Source organism: Phyllostomus hastatus, unplaced genomic scaffold (genome assembly GCF_019186645.2).
Source record: "Phyllostomus hastatus isolate PE091 unplaced genomic scaffold, TTU_PhHast_1.1 phas_scaffold_501, whole genome shotgun sequence".
In the NCBI taxonomy this organism is placed as follows: Eukaryota; Metazoa; Chordata; class Mammalia; order Chiroptera; family Phyllostomidae; genus Phyllostomus; species Phyllostomus hastatus.
Window position 1 is genome coordinate 53646346 of NW_025334033.1, and position 21106 is coordinate 53667451.

Consider the following 21106-nt stretch of genomic DNA (forward strand, 5'->3'; position numbering starts at 1 on the left):
TGCACTTTAATTTTTAAATAAAAAAATGTAAATTCCCCCAGCTTTATTGAGATAAGAGTGACATATAACACATTATAAGTTTAAGGTATACAATGTGTTGATTTTATACATTTATATATAGCACAGTGATCACCACCACATCATTAGCTACCACCTTCATCCCATCCTATAATTACGATTCCTTTTTGTGGTGACAACATGTAAGAGCTGCTCTCTTAGCAAGTTTCAAGTATGTAATAAAGTATTGTTCTCCTTGTAGCTTTAGCCCTCTAGTTTGCTCGTAGGTATCTCCTCAGATCTTCCTTATTCTCATTTCTTAATATTTTAAGCCCTCTTGTGAATAGCCACCTACTGAATTCACACACCTATTCTGTTGCAGTTTACTTTTACACTTACTGCATCGGCCTGCCCCAGACCCTGCCCCTTAGTGCTCTTCATCTGGATGCTGAAGGCTATGGCTGGTCCAGGAATATCAGGCATTTTTGAAAGAGTGACTTCTGCCAACATTTCTCTTAGCCAAGTCTAGGGCTCATTGTTCTCTCCCTCTACTATCCCCTCTAAAAAAAAAAAGGAAGGCCAAAAGTTAATTTTTTTAACAAAATAAATCATGAGAATGACTTGCTTTGGCATGAACCCATTCTTCCATGAGTATTAATTCTAGGCTTTAAGAAATGAATGCCAGAAATATACATTTAAAATATGATTACAGTTTAATAAAATTTGTTTAAAAAATAGGCTCTGTGACATTTATGGCACTTGTATCTATCTATATATTTAATACATCATTGATCCTTTAAAAGTCAGTTACTTGACCCATTTTTTGCCTCTGATTACTTTTCTAAATCACTAGTAATCTCCAAAAACATTTAGAGATTTCCATACTTTAGAGATTTTTCTCCCTTATTAATCCCTTATATCCCTAAATTTCACTCTGGGTAAAGGTTCTCTAGGGTGATCTGGATTTTCTAAAATATCCCCTGTAATAATAAAAGCTATGGAAGGGCAAATAACTGATGCTCTTGGTTACCAGTTGGAAATCTTTTCTTTTAATAGAGTTATCAGGGCTTATACATCCCTTGAAGTAATGAGCTCTTAATAACCTTGTTTGATTTCCATAAGAACATAGCCAGAGGTTGTGCTCATTGTTTATTGGCATTTTGGTTTTTCTTTAACCCATTCAGTGCTGGGCTCAGCCTCCCTGATCAAGGGTGGGGGACTTTCTAGGAAAAGAGGGTGGTTGAAAAGCAGAGGACAGGTGTAGTTGTCACTGAATTAAGAAGAGGGTGATAAAGGAAATAGTTTCACATTGTCCATATAACTCAGGCACACAGGAACCCACTTGGTGTGTTCAGTGTCATTCACTCTTTGTGGGAGAGTACTGTTATCTTGAAGAAAAACTAAAAGCTGGATGGTTATCTGTGGATGGTGAGATTACAACTAATTATTTTCTGAATTTTCTGAAGTTTCTACAGTGACCATGTATTACTATTAAAAGCAATTTTTAAAAAAAGAAAGAAAGAAACCTACTTTGCCTGGCACCTTGATTCTCTTCCCCAAGGGGCCTCACTGGTAATAGATTTGTCTTAAGTCTTACCTATGGCAGGGAACAAGGGTGGAAGTTCTCGCAATGAGGCCCAGAGCAGTTCGGCAAGCAAAACCCTGTCCTAGACTTACTCGAGAGCTGGCCTTTCTGTGCCCAGCAGGAAGGAGGGTGGCAGTGCTTCTGCATGAGCACATGTGTGCTCTGCCACCCCTCCTTCCGCTCAAGAATTAAGAGAAGATGGCATTGCATTCAGAATTCTAACTTTGTCTTCTTTCTTTCCCCCTTCTCCTCTCCCTCTCCTCTTCCCCCTTTCCTTCCTCAAGGCCTCTCCCACCTCATGATGAGTGAACAAGGTAGGTGCGTTTTGCTTGCGGTGCTCCAGCTGCCCAAATTGCTTGCCTTCGTGTCTATGGCTGGTGACTCGGAACCTTATCATCGCTGGCAGGCCATTTGCTGCCTGCTCCTCCTGTCGTGGGCCAGGCTGACGGCAGAGCCACTCCATGGTGGGGGCGCCGTTCCCGATGCATCGTGGTTTTCCACCCCCATCATCTCCTTGGCTTTTCCATTCCGTGCCGTTTGTCATCAGGGCGCTGGCCCTGCAGGCCTGTCTCCGAGAGGGAAGCATGAAACAAGGCATGACGGTGTCGATAATGGGGGTGAATGAAGCTCATTGCAGAGCAATAGAGCGGTTAACTTCCTCCTGCTCCTCCCCACACCCCATGCTGGGGTCGAGGGAGAGGAGCTGGGCTTCTCCCTGAATGTCACTCTGAGTAAGGTTTGCTTTTCACCTTCCCCTCCATCCCCACTGCCCTTTGTAATGACTTTCAGTCCCTCGCGGTGAATGGAAGCCCCTGGGGGCTGACTGTTTTCAGTTTTGTACAAAAGCAAAAACCACCAAGAGAACATGCTAATGTCCTCGTGGCAGGATTCTAACTCATTATACACCCTGAAGAAAACGGCATATAAAGATCTGTAAATTCAGCATCTGCAACCTAAAATATTCAAATATGCAGGGAATGAACTGTGCAGGAAATTCAGCTCAGCTAAGCACTGGGTGGGCTGTGAATGAAGCTTTTTTCTTCTAAACAAAAATTTTCCACATTATCAGCCTAAATCAGGATTTGAGAATGAAGCCTACTTAAAATTGTCTTTTCCTTCACTGTTCAATTGCTACTATTGTGTTCCTTCTGAGCCTTGGGATGATTGCAAGATTGGGGTACCTGCCTTGCCCGGACACGAAAGGACGTACTTTAATTTCTCTCATCTGTTTTTTTATTTTTTTCTCAAAATACACACAGGACTCAGTGCCTCTTTTGAAGGACCAAAGAAAAGGGGAAGGAAAGGTAGTTCCTTGTTTTCCTCTTTTGAGGGAAGTGAGGCAGCATTGAAAGGCTCCTCCCCCTCCCCCTTCTCCCCTTACCTTGGATCTACCAGATAGTGTTGCCGCAAAGGGAAGTATGATCAGATCAAGGAAACACCTAGGGCTGAGAGAAATTTGTTTATGGCATCCAGGTAGCTGCAGAGGTGGACAATGGAGGGCATCCTAATTAGATAAGGCAGGGTAAGAAGGAAGCACACTTTTCCCATAGAAGTGTATCCTCTAGACCTGTGCCAAGATCCACAGTGTGGACCCCAGACATTTCAATGAAATCACTATCTGGTGTAGAGCAGATGTCAAAGGACAGAGCTGGAGGGAGGACGTCAGCACATTTTCCAGTGTGAGATGGAGCTCTGGAACAGGCTGGGCTGAGGCCTCCCTATTCTTCTTGCAGGCGAAGTCTGTGCCTATGGCAGATAACTATGAAGTGGATATGAGTAGGGGACAACACACTGGTGTTGACTGGTGGCCAGGTAGTGTGAGAAAGTCAAGCCCGCCTCTGCAAAGTGGGTGGACCCGAGCTCTATGAAGTGCTGGAATTTGCTGGCCCAACTTTGATAGTGAGTTACACTAGGAGAAGCAGGCCCTCAGAGTCCTGATGAAAAGATCCTCTTTTACATTCTCTTACCTGTGATCCCAGCTGCTCTTTAGGGGTCCTCCCAGTTGGTATAGTGGCTTGGAGGTCTGAGAGCATCGTATGGCCGATGTCATAGAATGGGGTCCAGGTAAATGCAATAGGCTGTTGAGAACTTCTTTAATCTTAATTAGACTTATTTCAGACCTATTGATGCAGCACAGTTGTTCTGGAGGGCTAAATCCTAACAATGGTATCAAAAGCATGTGGAGAACCTCCAGTGTATAACATGCCCCATTTTCCATTTACTACTAAACTCCTTTTGTGCACCCAGATTGGTGTGTACATGAGTAGAGAACTCAGGCACATCAGCATATACATACTCTGTGGGTTAAGTCAGGTATTTTCTTTAGGCAATAAAATAGTGACAGACATAAATATTGTAAATTACTCTTTAGAGAAGTTTTTAGGAAAGGATGCAGAATTCTTCTAGGTGGTCAATGCCATTTGAGATTTTAAGTTGCAACTTGGCAGTTTAATCTGTTTCTAAGAAGGTCCTTTAACTGCATTCCTCCTCTTATCTCCCAGCCCCTTGTTTGTTCTCCCCTTTGTGATGATTACCTGAAAAACCAACTCTACTTCCCCCCAATAACGCCTTTCCTTCTCCTTGTTCCTTCAACACGAAAGGAAGAGATTTCTGTTTGGTTCCCACTGAACCTCCAGAATTTGTTTTTGATGTATGTAAATATGTGTGGAAATACTGATGTATGTTGTATGTGTGCCCCCTACTCATGTATGTTACAGCCTTGGTCCTCATGACTCATTATTAATGTTGGGAAGATACAGGAGAACTTGGCTTCCCTGAGATGTTCCCTAACCAATTTTGGATTGGTTAAGTGCGTGCAACTTCACATACATGTGGCTGTGCAGTGCTTGTGCATGCAGACTTGGAGATGTTTCTAAGGATGGAACAGAGAAATCAATGGGAGAAAGCTTAAACACGACACAAGTGGAAGCAGGTCACTGTGTTTATGGCTTGTTTAAGCTTCACCTTGTGGGTTTGTTTTTGTGCTGCCTTCTCAAGATATTGTGCTGCTGCCATTACTGTTATGGGTTTAGTTATGCGTTACATTTCTTTGTGCGTCTGCCGTGTCCTGATGTTTTACTTTCCCTACTCTCTCTTTCTCTCTTTTTCTCACCGCCTCCATGGTGGACACCCTGTTTCCTCTACTTAACTGGACCTTCCACTTCATTTCTGTAGGTAGAAGTAAAGGTAGTGATCATTTTATTTTTATTATTATAACAATCAATCTGCCTTCTGAAATATTCATGTATCCAAGGGGAATTGTTGATTTTGATGAATACAGTGCAGACGATAACTTAGTGCTTTTAAGAACAACTTAAAACAATAAATAACAAGCCAATGCTATCATTCCCCTTCAGTGCCCTTCACGTTGGATGGTTGGGGATGACTCCAAGTTGGCCCACCTCCTACTAAGTCCAGGAGGATGTGTGTCGGTTATGGTGTGCTGTTTCTAAAAGGGATGGGGACTCGACAGTGGCTGTGCAGTGTGGGCAAGACATGTTTCACCTAATGCAGGGTATCCTACAAACCCCTCCCAATAAATGTGGGGAGGGAACAGGGGGATGTGAAATGATGTACCAATGTTTGTATTACTTGGGGATAACATTAGTGAGGGAAGGATGATCAATAAGAAAGGGAAGAGGATTGGTGAATTGCTTGACCTTTTATTTAATATGAAATTTGGGGGATATTTATTTCGTGCCTATATTTTGGGGAGTGGACATTTTTTGATGGTGGGGTGGTGATGATCTAAGAATGGTGGGACTGGAGGTGCATTACATTGTAAGGAGAAAGTAGAGAAGGAGGTAATGCTGGATTTGAACTTACAAAGTCCACCTTTGCCAGAGAGTTGGGGAAAAGCAGAGGCGCCGAGCAGGAGGGCTGCTCCAGTGCTCTGACGTGCCTTCCAGTGCTTCATGTCTGCGGGTAGCACAGCTCACTCATCCATTCCTAATCAAAGCTGTCGGGGACCTGAGCCCAGAGCACCTGGCTCGCCAACTCAAGTTGGGTTAGCAGTTCAGGAGTGAAGGGAGAAGTTAATTGATGAATTATAAATATGTATCTGCGCTGGCCTGACAAGTTATTGAAAATGCTGATTTGATGACTAGTCCGTGAACTGACCATGTCTCATTTGAGTTTCATACTTTTGTGGCTTTTTACAATGTTATGTGTGGTTACCTTGGAAGCAACTCAGCCCTTTCTCTTTAGGAGCTAGTTGATTCCCTGTCCCTTTTATGCTAATCACAGGTGGGTTCATTCTCAGAAATCTGCCATGGGGACCCTTACCCTATTATGAGCTTGGTACCTTTTGAAAGGAGCTGGGAAAGGGAATGAGGAAGAGCAATCACGATTGAAAGTATGCCTCTGGCTGTAATGCCCACTTCTCTTCTTACTCTATTCAACCAGAGGCTGCCAGGGGCCTCCTCCTAGGCAAAGCCACCAATTTTGGTCCAGGACTCAACCTTCCTGAGGCATGTGGCATTGTGTCACCTGTCCCTCCTCCCACTGGCCTCCATGAGAGAACATTAGAGTGAGTCTCCCCTTCTTTCTCCCCTAAGCACCCCATCTCTCTCTTTGTATTTCCCTAATCACCTAAAACATCCCCTAAGATAGGTGTGCTTAGTGTTCAGAGGTTTTGTACTTCAGTATTTCACTTTCCTTTACTGGCCACTGCTAACATCGATTATTTCCCATGTGCCTTTCATTGTGCCCTGTACTTCAGATGCTTATCACACCGAGTCCTCTCACCTGTTGTATGCAACAGGTGATGGCATTAGTCTTGTTTCATGGATAAGGGAAACAAGGCTGAGAGGGTTTGGTGACCAAAATCAGATGACAACTAAGTGGAAATGAAACCCAGAAATGAGTCCCTACCCACCGCCCTATACAGCCTCCCTTGGATCCAAGGAGGGTGTCAGTGGCACTGACTCATCTCAAGTTCCAGCCTGTACTTTGCATTCTCGGTAACGTAGGTCCATCTAAGTGTCCCACCAGTACTGTCACTTCAGTATGTCTCAAGTAAACCTTCTCACCATCTGGCCACAGACTAGCTTCCCTGTTTTTTAATGGTGCCCTCGTCCTCCTTATCACTTGAGCCAAAACCCAGGAATTGCTTTCCGTCCTTCACCTTCCTGAACGTTCCTGTTCCCCTGTGCCCAGTTGACAGAGCTGTTGAGATTCTCACCTGAATGTCTCTTGCATCTCTATCAACGCACTAGTTTGGGTTCCAGCTAGCCCTTCTTAGATTATTACCCTTGTTAATTAGTCTCCTGTGTCCATTCATTCTCTTCCAGTCGGTCCAGTAACTGAGAACTGCTTAAACTCCGCCTTCCGCCAAATGAACGGGATTAGCTATCTGGCTTTCACAGCTATCCCTGATATGACCCTATTTACCTTTAACCTTCTCTTCTGTTAATCTGAGATGTAAAATTGCTGCTAAAGAGGATGTCTGATAACCTTACGGGACCTTTTCTTATCTTCTGGATTTATGTATTCTGCTTCTCTCTTGTAATAGCCCCTCTTCCCCTTTTTGCCACCCCATGAAACCATATGTGGATTTCATTTCCTAGTTGATGCTACCCTGAATGCTCCATTCAGAGAGGAGCTCCCCCTCCATGGAGCTTCTATTCAAGTTATTTGGGAATTGGGCCACTCCCCTCTACTAGATGGTGAGAAGACAAACATATTTATTCGTTAATGTCCAGATGTAGCCAGCATAGTAGGTTACATGTGGAAAAGCCTCAAAATCTCTAATCCTTCTTATCCTGCTGTCAATCATCTTTGCCTAAAAGTGAAAATAAAGCAAAATTAAAATGAAATCAGATTATGTAGCTCATCTGTTCAAAAGCTTTTGATGGATTCTCATTGTGTGATCGCCAGCGTGCCTTCTCGCTTTATTTTCTGCAGTGCCACAGCCCACTCAGCACTGTCACCTCTGCCTGCACCCTGTCTCCTACAGTCAACAGCTCTCTCTCTGAACCCACAATGTGGTTTCCTGCCTCCTGTCTCTTGTTCAAGCTCTACCCTCTTTCTTGAGAGTCCTTGGAGCACCCTTCTTTCAACCCTTTCATCCTTGACGTTCCAAGTCTCTTCGGTTCACCAAACTTTGTGATTCTGTTTCAAAGTACCTATGTCAACCTGTCTCGAAACAGTTTTACTGATGTGTTTCAGTCACCTCCACCCCCTGATAGGACAGAGGCTGTGTCTTGGCCATTTCTGTTGCCCACCCTGTGCTTAGCTCAGTACTTTGTCCACAGTTATGCTCTAATTTCTGCCTCTTTTCACTACCCTTGCCACTCCAACTAGCTGAGCAAAGGAGCCCCCAGGGGTCACAGAGGGAGGCCAGATATTTTCCATCCAGTGCCCTCCTCCCCCAGGCCTTCTCTTGGCCTGTGTGTACAAGTGACAGAAGGAAATTGATTACACCAGAATAAAAGTGGGAAAGGTCTTTGGATTTATTCTTAGGAGCTTGTCAGAGAAAAGAGTGCCTCAGATTCTGTCATTCTTTAAAACTGAGTGATGAAGCAGTAAACTTGTAGTGGAAAGAATTGTGAAGTTAGCTGGATATTTAGGCTAAAATGATAACCACCACATTGAAGAGACCATTGGGTAGCATTGAGCTAAAAGCAAATGTGACTTTACTCAAAAAGTGGGTGGTCAAAGGAATTATTCAGCCACAAGCCATGGTTGGCTTTTTGACCTGATTTTGACACCCTGTGTTTTAAGTGTTTAAAGTGTGTTTTGGCCTCCATCCCCCTTTCCTTGTTAATTTGGGGATTGCCCATTTTAGGTTAGGTTGCCAAATACTTTCCCTTGAAACTGAACTTGGAGTAAGTGTTGCAGATTCAAATGCCTACAGGGGCCTGATCACTTTCATAAAGAGCAGATTCCATCCTAAGAAAAATTCTAATGTAAGATAAACGATAGGGAGTGGGGGGAACTGTGGCAAAGTACAGAACACAAATCCTGTCAAGGGCGGCAGCCTCTACTACGCTCCAGCTGATTGCTTCCATGAAAGAATGCATGCCCAGTGATAGGCCTCAAGATAGGCCAGAAGTGGATTTTTTAAAAATGTCAGCTCAAAGCATCTTTCTGTCTCCCTATCCGTGTATAAATGCATACCCCCAACCTCCACCACATGTGGAGGTTTGGCCCCTGAACCACAAGTTTTTGACCTTTGGCTTATGGAGAAAGGAGAAGTAAGCTTTTCCTCCAAGACTTGTTGCTGAATGTCAATAGTGGGGATTGTAACTGATAGTATGCTTGATTAATTTTCTCTTTGCTCACAGCAATGGTCAGGGCCCCAGGAACATGCCCTACCTTCGGCATTGGTGCCAGGGAGCCTGATCCACGTGTTGGGTGAAGCTGGTTTTGAAAAGTAGGGGAGGGTGTGAGAATGTTGGGAATGACCAAGAGGGTAACTGATGCTTTCAACAATTTGCCAGGAACTGGCACAATTTTTAAATAGGAAGGGTGGCTGGGAGCATTTAGTTCATTTTCTCCCTTTTGCTCTACAAAAGTCTTTATTTACTGGACTAGTTAGTGTTGAACCTGATATCTACTTTAGTCCTCCAGAATTTAGAAACTCCTTCAGATTTATTTATATGTAGTTTTTCCCATGTAGATTTGACCATTGGCTGTCCAATACTGAACTAGTCAACATGGACCATACTGGGAAGAGATAATCAAGCTACGTGAACTTGAACATGATTTCGTGTAGATTGTATTTTGCTGGTAATGGCATTTTAAAAAGCTGATTTGAGGAGTTGAGCCCCGTCTTGTCCCTGCTAGGACTCGGGAGCCCTGCGAATAAGTTACTGCTTTGATAGCCAACTGTTTATGCAAATTAGTAAATGCAATGCCAGCTACTAATTATGAAAATAAACTCATCTGTGCTCTATAAATATCTAATTATAATAAAATAGTGACAATATTACATTCCCATCTCTTGCCTCATCTGTTTCTCATCCACCACTGATTTGTCCTCTTGACAATGAATAAAATCACTTGGTTTTTTAAAGAAGCTTGTTTTCCATGTTTTCTTTTTCTTCTAATGTTTTGAAAGTCTGCAGGGGGAAAATAGATTTATTTTAAACATAAGTATAATGGCCTGATTTTAGCAACTCTGTGTTTTTGACAGTGATGTCTCTAAAATGGTGCTTTAAAAATATGAAATTGTTCTTTTTTCTTTTCCTTGTTTAGAAATTTTTATGGGACACCGAAGATATTTTTTTTTAGAACAGTTGTTTCTTGGAACATTTTTTAAAAAATGTGTGAATGTGAATAGTATATTTATTAGTAAAGTGTACTGTGGATCAATGGGATGTTTCAATTAAATTTAAATTGACAATACATAAAGAAAAATATTCCCCACATTCCTAAGTACCATATTTATTTCCAACTCAATTATCATTTAGATGTATTGATTATGCACAGGTTTTTATGTGTATATATATCAATATCATAAAACACTTTCATCTTGAAGGTGAATAGTGATCTATTTATACAGACTCTTAGAGGATATATAATTTCAACTGTAGATTTCTGTGTACACATATAAACTTTGATAGCCCTTATGGGTAAAGGATGTTTTCAATTAAATTGTATTATCTTCATGACACATCTCATTTATAAAGAATTCAAAACAGTAGTGAAATGGAAAAGTATTTATTAAGAGAACAGCAGAGTGCATTTCCTTCTGTGCTTAGGCTTATATACCTTATGGTCCATTTGTCAGGCATGCAGGGCAGTGTATGTGTATCTGGGTATAGGTACAATTTGTTCAAATACATATTAATAGGCTTATACTGGTTGAGTATGTTTTCACACGTGGCTTCCTTCTGTACTGTACTGAGTATAATACATTCCAGGGTGATATACATCTGAATTTAGCAGATTGTCAGCTTTAACACATGAAAGCAATGTTTATTCGGCTTTCAACAAATATTAACAGAGAGCCACATGCTCGGTGTTCAGGACAGAGGGTTGACCAAGCAGTTATGGGACTGGCCTTCCGACACCTTGCTGACCCCCCATAGGAGTCTGGAAGTGGCTTTCAAATGCACTAACCACCTCTCCTCCTAAAGTCTTAAATAAATTCCATTTTCAACTTATTGGTATATGTGCAGTTTTAAAATTAATTTTATAATTTATTTTAAAGGGAAACTATCAGGTAATAATTCAGTTAGTCGAATCTCTACTGTTTAAATTCTCAGAATCAGAAAAGGGAGTATGCTTTTGTGTGTGAACTCACGGGGAAAGTTTCATTTATTTGTTCATTTATTCATTTGTTTATTGAGGAAGAGCACACATCGTGTAAAGAATATAAAACCCACACTCTTAAGCATGTAGCTTAAATATTTTTAGCCTATGAACACACATGTATCCATCACCTCCCTAAGGTTCTTTCATGTCTCTTTCAGCCATTTATTTATTTATTTATTTATTTTTTAGGTTAATCTTTTTTTTTAAGTACTTTATTTTTATTTTATTTTTTAAAAGATTTTATTTATTTATTTTTAGGGAGGGAAGGGAGGGAGGGAGAGAGAGAGAGAGAGAGAGAGAGAGAGAGAGAGAGAGAAACATCAATGTGTGGTTGCTGGGGGTTATGGCCTGCAACCCAGGAATGTACCCTAGCTGGGAATCGAACCTGGGACACTTTGGTTCCCAGCCCGCGCTCAATCCACTGAGCTACGCCAGCCAGGAGCCATTTATTTTTAATAAATACATTTCTTCTCCCTACTCCCTCCAAAACTGCGTGTATGGTTGTAGTAACCAGCAGGCAGGCTGTAGTTACTTTAATTTTCATTAGGTGGGATTAACTTCAAGAGAGAAGGAAGCACTGTGGCTTCCATTGTGCGCAAACACAGGCACACACATGGCCCTTTGGCGAGGTTCAGCTTGGCCCGGTTTTTGAAGAAGCTCAGGTTTCCCTCTGCACAAAGAGAATATTTAACTGATATCATTGGGCTTCTCTCTCTTTTTTTTTCCCTAAGGCATTTGGTGGCAAGTAGAACAGCAGAGGTAGAAAAGACCGTATGCTTTGTAAAAAGCAGACTAATAACACTTTTTGACAGACGTTGGATTTTAAAAGTGCCGCATCTTTCATTAAAATTTACATGTAAAGGAAGGGCAGGCGTGGCGACATGAAAGCTAATGCAACTTCCACATCTTGACACAATAACAATCACAAGGAACTGGAGATCCCAGATGGCAGCTTGGCCTTTGCCATCCTTTTAATAAGCTACTAACTGCTAATTATTTCACTCTTTTGGGCAAGTTAATTTACTGTTGACTCTTAAAGAGATACTGCTCTTTTTCCCCCCTGCCACAAAAACACAGAGCCCTTTCACCTGGAGCTGTGGCAAGTGCTTCTGTGCAGGCTGGAAGCTTTCCAGATGATTGTGACAATGACAGCAAGCATTGGGGTGGAAAATGTTGCTTAATAAACACTGGCTTTTTCTTTTTAAGATTCTTGGAATGTAGAAAAAATTTAAAAATTTGTTCGGTGAAGGATCATGTGTGTGTGTGCACATGTGCGTGTAAGAGAAATTGATCGATACAGGGTGACGATTTGAAATTTGGAGGCTATTTAAGAGTGAAAGAACAGCTGCCTTTGAAATGGTTGCTAATTCTGACAATTAATGCTGTTTTGTGAGTGTGTGATTTTCTGGGATAGCGGTTAGGAGGGATGATGGTGTGTAATTGCTCATTTCCTAGGCTTTATGGTAATGCAGCAGAGTGGAGACCAGAGTGCTGAAAGAGAACCAGGTCCCCCCCCGCCCCCCCCACCCCACCCCCCACCATGTTCTGGAGCCCTTTCAAGTGAGTCTGCGAAACGTGCTTTTTGTCTGTACCTTGACTTCCTTAGGATGGTTTTCGTACGTTAGCACAGACATGGGTTATTAGACGAGTGACGTGCAAGTGGGCTTGGCTGCATCAGGCACGAGTGTTTGGAAAAGAACCGTGTTTGCAATGAGCTGTCTGACAGTCAAAATATTTACTTAAAGATAAGCTAATGACCGTGCCTTGCAAATGCCTGCAGATCCATTACTGAAACGAGAGTTAGTACTTTGGCTTGATAGAATACTACCCCAAAATAAATCGCAAACCTCAAATACTAGTGTGTGTGTGATTCACACTTCTCCCAACACAAAATAAAGTGTGTATCAAACCACAAAGGTAGGAAAAGCTCTTGACCCATTTTCTTGAAACGAACCTAGTATGCTACTATGACCAGTTGCTCCTCCATGTTGCTGTTAAGAGTTGCTAGAGGGCTTAAAATATGCAACAAAAAACCACATTCTCTAATTATTGGTGATATCGCTGAGCATGAACTTGATAATATGAGTTTTGTAGTCCGGGAGCATATCTTGTGTGTTACAAGGCAGTTGATGGGAGGATGGGAACTTAAATAATAACCATTTGCCTAAAATTAATGTATCATCTGGTTTTGAAATAGCCCCAAGGAAAAATATAAGTGAGTGTAGACTTAGAGAAATTTTGCCATCCTTCAAATTTGATATTATAATATATAGCATATTCAGCCAGATCACCATCTTACAAAAGAATTTTGAGAAATACTAATAATGTTTTAAGAAAAAAAACTACTGGGAAAAGTAAGTTCTCAAAACATAGGTTTACAGCAAAATTAAACAGGTTTTTTTTAGCATAGAAATTCTCAGAGCCTCTGTTATGACAATGCACATTATGAATCTCTAAAAAATAAACTGTAGCTTTAAAGTTACCCAAGTTTATTTGATGTGAAATTTTTTTTTTAAATTTACATCTGAGATGAGAATAGCTAGAATTAAAACTAGTGTTCAGTTGAAAAATTTTGGACAAGATCATTCTAAAGTCTTTTCCAAGTTTAATAGAAGTTGTAATGTCTGTAGAATTTGAAAGAGGCTTTCGGATTGGCTTCACTCAAGAATCCTTTTAACTACATCTTCTGTTTTGATTGGGAATCGTTTTTTTAGATGGGTTAGTTTCAATAGGGAAATTACCGCTTCCTGGTAAAATGCCTAACACAGATGTTAGACGAACCGCAGTTTTAAAGGCACTAGTCTTGTTAAAACACTTCACTGTGTATTACCTAATCCTTAAATGGATATCCGCATAGCGTGTGTCAACAATGCTTCTGAAAATGGCCTAGACTCTGGGAAGAGCTGATCTCAGCCAATCTCAGCACAAGATGAGAAAAGTCTTTGGAACTTCATCGTATTTGCTTTGAAGCGTGGAGCAGGTTAACAGCCCCTGTGGTGGTTTCTCCACTGTACATCTAAAGAGCGTTCAGTCTGTTGCTCCGGGAGTTTGGCTACCAATAGCTTTTTTTTCCAGACAGTGAACATGTAGGTGAAATAAATTCTTCCTGGTAAGAATTACTTGTGCTTTGTTTAGAAATCATTGGCTCAGCTAAGCATTTTGTGGGCTCTCTCTTTGCAAGGCTGAGGACTTTTGTCCTATTTATGTGCCGTTCGTTCAGTTTAAAGTGGTGGCCATTGATCCATCTGTAGTAGACCATTTGCCTGGGGCTATTAATCTGGTCTGTGGCGATGTAGTTTGCTGAACCAGCCATACTTTCCTTTATTTTCCCCAGTGACCAATATCGGTCATTTACAAATGCCTCAGCCAGAATGGTTACGGGTGAGGTTCCCAGCTCTAAACTAATGGATCCATGTGGCAACTGAGCCTGGAAAACGAGACATCAAGGTGTGAAATATTTTAATGCAGGGTCAGCATGGTGGAATAATAAGAGTGCTGAGATAAATGTCAGAAGACGTAGTTTGGGGTGCATGGGAGATGAAAGCAGTGGTGTTAGTGCTTGACACTTACAAGCCAAGTAAACTTGTTAAGACTCGTTATCCTAATAAGTAAAATGGGAACAGTAATGCTGTAATTGAACAAAAATGGAAGTTTGGCTGCCTGCCGCCGTCAAAACCAAATTCACGAGGCAGATGCTGGTGCAAAAGGAAAGAAGATTTATTCACGTGCTGCGCAACCTGGGAGAATCATGGACTCCCGTCTCAAAGCTCATCTTCTCTTTCTGCCATGGAAAAATTCCAACTGTGTCCTCAACAAGACCAAGACAAGAGCCAGTGTCCAGAGTTCCTGCTGCAGTTTAAAGCACAGTCCTCTGAAGCCCACAGGTGGCTGCTGAGCAATCTTAGTCCCCATCTAGGTAGCTTATCTTGGCCCCAGCTGCTGTCCATTTCAGACCCTCTCCTGGAACGTGTGTGTAGAGCCCACATGGCCGTGGGCCATAAGGCATCTGGGGCTGCCTGGGCACATGTTCCTGGGCGAGAGACCACACGAACGTACAGGTGAGAGCATTACCAGGTGGACAAGGGAGGGCAAGAGAGGGGCTCCCTCCCGAAGCCCATGGAGAGAACAGGCAAGCACACTATGCAAGTCCAGGCCACCAGCAAGAGCTTCCTTGTACCCTTGGGATTATTTTAGCTTGGGTGTGGGACAGACCAGGAGCTTTCTCAAAATGCCCAACCAACTGCCCAAACGCACTTTGGGTGGGTCCACCTCCCAACCAATCCCTTCCTTCCCCAGGCTAGACTGACAGGCCTCTTTGGTGCAGCACCTCCCACTGCCATTTTGACTTCGGAAGCTTTTTTCCCATCCAATTATCTTGCTAGCATTCGGTGCGCTCAGTGTAAGAACGTTCCCTGCCACCACCTTGGCCTACGAGGGAGACGCCCCAGGGCTCCGACTGTTTACAGGTGACAACACTATCCACTTTGCGGGGCTGCTGAGGGAACCATTGAGACAAGGAGTATAAAAGGCTTTTGTTAGTGCTTGGATGGATGAATATAAACAAACAGAAGTATCATCAACATGAACAATAAACATTAATTATTATCATCATAGATACATCTTGTATCTATGTATACATCATCAGAGATCTGGGAACTTTGCAAAAATTAATCTCTTTTGCCCTTCTATGTCTTTACCTGTAAAATGTCTGCATGGCAGGTTTGTTCTGGGTAATAATATCATGGTGGTGAATATGCTGTGCAAATTAAAATGGTACAGTACAACACTAAGGAATTAGTAGTCCGTGAGAATACAAGCGCCATAAAACCAGGGGCGACATCCGTGTTACTCACCATGGTCTCCCCGGTGCCTGTAACAGTGCCTGCCTCAGGGTGGAAATGACTCAGTAAATTCTTGTTGAATGGGCGCTAGGAATCGCTCAGCTAATAACTCGTAGCAGAGTTCAGTAACACGGACAGCCCTGGCCTCCCCAAAATCCCATTAGACTCTCAGGAGAAAGTGTTTGGGCACCTCCCTTACAAGAGGGAACAATTGGCCCCTTTCTTAGAAAGTCTCCCACAATAGCAGAAAGTAATCCTGATAAAACCTGTTTGTTCTTCATGTCTTTGATGGATGTCTTTGTTCTTCTTGCCCCGGATTTCCTTATATTATTTGACAAAACGATTTGAACTATGCAGACCACAAAAATATTGAACTAAGTTACTTTTCTAAAAATGCTGATTTGCTTCTCCAGACCTTAGAAGCATATAATTTCAGAGCTCAAAGGGAACTTAGAATTCCTTTAGTTCATCCCATTGTAATTTTGTGGATGATTAAACGTGCTGAGAGGGCGTAAGTGCTGTGTTTATAGCTATGCTGATAATTCGTAGCGATGTCGGGGTTGGACCCAGGCCCTCTGGCTCCCCATGCCGTTTTCTTTCCTCTCCCACCAGGTTGCCTCCGGGGTGAACCTAGTTGTCTTAGTCATCTGCACTGCAAGAGCAGGGTTTGTTGTAGCTCATCCGCAGGCTCCTGAGATCATTATCGATAATGCCTTATAAGAAAGATTCTGGAAATATAGAGTTCAAGCATTCTAAAAAAGGTTGTCTCTTAAATAACTTGGCTGTCCTGAGAAACTGATCCCACCCCAGCTTTTGAAGTTGTGAGTAAGTTGCTTTGACTTTCAGGATTTTATAATGATTTCTATTATGTCTGGACTTCCTGTTGATGGCGTGGTCTTGGATGACATAAGACTGTGACACCTGTTGACTGAAAAAAGCTTTTACACCCACTTTTTCCTCCTCACTGTCCTGTGCTGACAGTTTGAAACGGAGTAGCTGCCTGTGGAGAAACTCTCTTGGGGCTGGTTGTCAAACTGTTGCTTAATAATGTTTGCACTTCCTTTAAAAATAGCTTAGTTATTTTGTTTACAATATTTATAACTAAAAAGGAAACTTTGTTTTTTTCTCAAGTAAGAATATGTTTATCTTTCAGCCAATGTTGTTGTTTTTGTTTACTTTTAAAGGTAAAATTACTCCTTCAGGGTTCACCATGGGTCTGATGGTTTAGGTTTAGTGCCCTTTCATTAGGCACCTTTGGAGGATGTTGATGAGGCATCAGATCAGTTCTTAAATTGTTGCAAAATAGCCTTCCTTCAGACTGTTTTGATCACAAGGGGTCTCAAGTGTCAAAGTTATTTGGAGAACTAGACAGACAGATAAAGGCATGCGCACTAAGCTTTCCTTCCAGGGTAGAAGAAAATGTGTTTTCTACTATGTGCTCAGATTTTGATAGTGATTTGTTAAAAGGGTGGAAAAAAAAGAAAGGCAATGATATTAAATATTTACAAGAGTGATTTAGTTGTATTATCTTATGCTCTGCATCTCTGTGTAGTAGTGAAATCAGCTACTGTTGAAATAAATGCCATTAAGCCAGTGGTAGTGTGAAGGTCACTACATAGGCAAGGTTAAAGTAATTTGTGGAGAATAATGATTTTTGTCAACTTTCCAGATCCCTTCCTGTTTTTGTCGGCTTCCCTCCAAAAATAATAGGGAAAAAATACATTTGAGGATTCACAGGCTCACTCACTCTTGCATCCTTTATGCCCTTTCTGGCCAACTAGGTAGCTGGAAGGCTTTTATGAATTTTCGTTTCATCCATTTAGTGGATAGAGACAGCACTGCTCTCCCTGGAGAGGAGCGGCTGCTTCTCTGTCTGCTGGCTCTTCTGCTGGCCTGTGCTTGGCCGTTTGCTGTGGCGCTGCAGACCAGCCCCTCCTCTTTCTTGGAAATGGTTTATTTTGTCTGAAGCGATCCTTCAATTCCTCTACCAATTCCTCCTCTGCCTAAAGCAAAGATCAAAGGTTTTTAAAACTTTATTTCCTATATCATTTCAAAGAAATTGCTGAATGATTACATGGCTTCCTCCCCATTTTTACAGACAAGAAAACAGAAGTTCAAGTTTTCTGAATTCGTCCTAGAACTAGTTGCAGAACCAAGATCGACTTAGTTTTGCCTGACCTCGAAGCCTACACTGATTCTACATGATACGTCCTCTCGTCAGTCACTTTTACTGAACCTCAGTTTTCTCTTCTATAAAATGGGCAGTAGTACATTATCATCGTATATTCTTAATAAGGCATATGGATAATATTACCTACAATACAAGCAATATATTAGTTTACTTTTGGTAAAATGGAGAAGTGGGTGAACAAACACATGTTAAGTGCATAACAATATGTCTGGCTTTTGCTACAGTTTTAGGAAATAATATCTTCCCTTCACTCTTAGCACCAACAATAAAGTATAATTGAATTTAATGAGCACTGAGCATAAAGGATACACAAAATGAATAAAAATTAGGTTTTTTCTTAAGCAGAGCTCACAATACAGTAGGACAAAAACACCTATATAAAGAATTCAAAAAGCTATTTATATAGTTTTTTTTTTCTTGTATTGGGCTTTGTCTGTACCAGATGCTACTAAACATGTGAGAGCCTTTTTTTCCGGAGATAAGTAGTTTCCTGTGGGGCAGAGATATTATACTGATGTTGCTGTGGCAGCTACTTGTGGTTTATTTCCCAACCAGTCTGTGTTGACTCGATCCCAAAGCTGATGGGGGGGCGGTTGGGAAACAGGAGAAAACAGAGGTAGAGAGAGGCTCACTGCCTTGGCAAACAATTTCCAAATCCCTGTAGCTTCACACTAACAAAAGTTTCTCACTCACATCACAGTTGGCAGTGCGGATTGGTGGGTGGGTAGGGGAGGGGTCTCTTCCCCACGTTGTCATTCCATCACCTTCCATCCTGTGGCTTGGTTATTTTCTAGAACCTAGAACTTTACTGCATTCAGTTTGCAGGTGTCAGGGCTGGTGGGTTGGGGGAAGAGGAGAGAGGGAGGGAGGAAGGGAAAGACAGAAGGAGGGAGAGGGAACATGGTGATTGATTAGAGGGCCAAGCCTTTTAGTAGTGTGTGCCTCTTACTATTGGTCAGAACCTAGTTACATGATCCCATGTAATTGCAAGGAGGTCAGGAACTGCAATTTAGCTGTGTGTCCAGGGGGAAAGGGAAAGGGGCTTGGTGGACACAGTGGCAGTCTGTCGCAATGGATGAGTTGCATTCTGTTCATCTCCTCGTTGTCATGCCTGTTAATCTTCAGCTGGCCTCTGTGCAAACAAATGAGAATGCTCCGTGGCTTTTGTGACGTAGAGGATCCCTGCCCATTCCTCCTTCTGTAATATACACATATGTGCGTGTATTTACATTTAAACAAACCCCCACAGAGTTACAGTAATGTTTCTCAAAGTCATAAGAGTCACCCAGGGAACTTGTGAAACTAAAGGCTTTTAGCTCCTGCCTTGGCCCCACAGAATCTGCAGGTCTCAGTGGCTCTGAGGATCGGTGAGTTTGAGGCACACAGCAAATTCCAAGGAATAGAGCAAACCAAAAAGGAAGTGTATAAGCCTCTCTTAAAGGTATTTTTGTTGAATTTTATATAGTTTAAAGTAAGTGTGGCATTTACCCTAGGTTCTAAACCTAGTTGTTGCATACGAATTTTGATGTGTTTTTTTTTTATTTTCAGAGATTTAATCTCGGTCTCACGTCCATAACTCAAAAACTGGAAGCATGGCTGGGATCTTAGCCTGAGTGCGTGGAGTGAGGCCAGACGCCTGACTCAGTGGGATTTTCTTTTATTCTGATCACTGCATCAGTTTCTCCCTTTTCATCACCTAACAAGGGACACCCTTGATGAAGAGAATTTTCTTGTTGCACTAAGACAATGAATAGGAACTCCTGTTTGATGGGCCTGCTTATCTTTTATGCTTAACTTGTGAAGTTAAATGATGACAACCCATTTTAGTTTCTTGATTTGTTTTAGCTTACTCTGTGGATAGGAACCATAAAAATGACAATATTTTGAAATGCACCCCCTTCCTGTAAAGCTGTGCCTTTGTTTCCCGTAGTGAGCCGTTGGCCCCATTGTGTTTCTGGAATGGATGTCAGAGTGTGGATAATTCTGGGCTTGTGATTTTTTTTCTTTCTCCTTTTTTTATCTGCTTCTTTTTGTGTCTTTGTGTGAAAGTCTATGATTACTATTGAGTTTTTCCCTAAATGCCAGCAATTATCTCACAGGTGGAGGGATTAGGAAAGAGCTGGGAGAATTGCACTGGGGTTAGAATAAAGGCCCCCTCGACCCGCTTTAAATATGAAGGAGGGAGTGCAGACTTGGAGGGGGTAGGCAGAACTGGGCGGGTGGGGGGTAGACAATTTGCTTCTGATAATTAAATCTCTAGATGGAGTGAAGGAAGAAACTCCTGGTGAAAGAAAGAGGAACTGAGAACCTGAACTGATTTGGGGTTATTGTTTTAGAGAGCTGAGAATGCAGGATGGGGGGCCTGACAATTTATTTTGGGGGAAGAAGGGAGCCGGGAGTGCCTAATGTAGAGCCAGGCCAAGAGAATTTTGGTGGGACATTATCTTTCTTTCCAGCAGGCGAAGATTTATTAATCTGGTATGTCAGTCAGGATGCTTTTCAGCTGCAAATAATAGAGTTTTCAGCTCAAGTGCCTTAAACAACAAAGGGAATTTATGGGCTCAGTTCCTGAAGTGTCTAGTAACTCAAATGATGTGACCAAGACCCAGTGTCTCGCTTCACCCATCTTTTGGCTTCGCTCTCCTGGTGTTGCCTTTCTTCTTGGCAGGCTACCCACCTCCCTGACGATCCTGAGATAGTGAATGGCCATTCGTAGGCTGTTCTATTTGCTTTTTGGTTCATGTTAACTAAAGAAGTGTGACTTTCTTCCCCAGCAATCCCAAAAAAATCCTGGGGCTTCAAACTAATTGGACCAGTTTAAGTCCCATGTTCATCTCTGATAATAATCAGAGGGGTGGGTTTTGCTGGTAGCTTAGGCCTAGTGGAAATACGCCCACATTTCAGGATTAGAGGAAAAAGTTGGCTTTTCCTGCAGCACGGGGATTCAGGGGAAGGCTGGATATTTGACCCAAAATTTTGGGGAACTGGGGATAGATACCAAGTGGCAAATGCCAACAACATCTGAGTAGAATTTCAATAATCTGAAGCCAAACCCAACTATGTTCTTCGTCAGGAATCAGGAAACTTCGGGTGTTTCTCTTTCGCTCTCACCAGCTGGCTGTCAAGTCGTCCCGCTCCACAAGGCGAGGATGTGAACGGGGCCCCAGCAGAGGCTCCGTGTGGAAGCAGAGAACTGGGAGGGGAGGCCCCTGTTATTCTTGTGTTAGTGTA

General features: G+C 42.2%; 1 protein-coding gene across 20 annotated transcripts in view; it reads left to right on the forward strand.

The window, feature by feature from the left end:
* Positions 1–21106, forward strand: part of NRXN3 (neurexin 3) — a 1483875-nt gene that overhangs the window by 112958 nt on the left and 1349811 nt on the right. For 14 of the 20 annotated variants that reach the window (XR_006783762.1, XR_006783763.1, XM_045822497.1 and 11 more), the window contains exons 4-5: positions 1867–1896; positions 4757–4768. Coding sequence is in view for 18 of the 20 variants with exons in the window: in XM_045822497.1 (XP_045678453.1) it covers positions 1867–1896; positions 4757–4768 (42 nt within the window). In the remaining 2 variants the exon portion in view is untranslated. The remainder of the gene's footprint in view (positions 1–1866; positions 1897–4756; positions 4769–21106) is intronic. The other 6 variants (XM_045822490.1, XM_045822508.1, XM_045822511.1 and 3 more) reach the window with 1 other exon arrangement.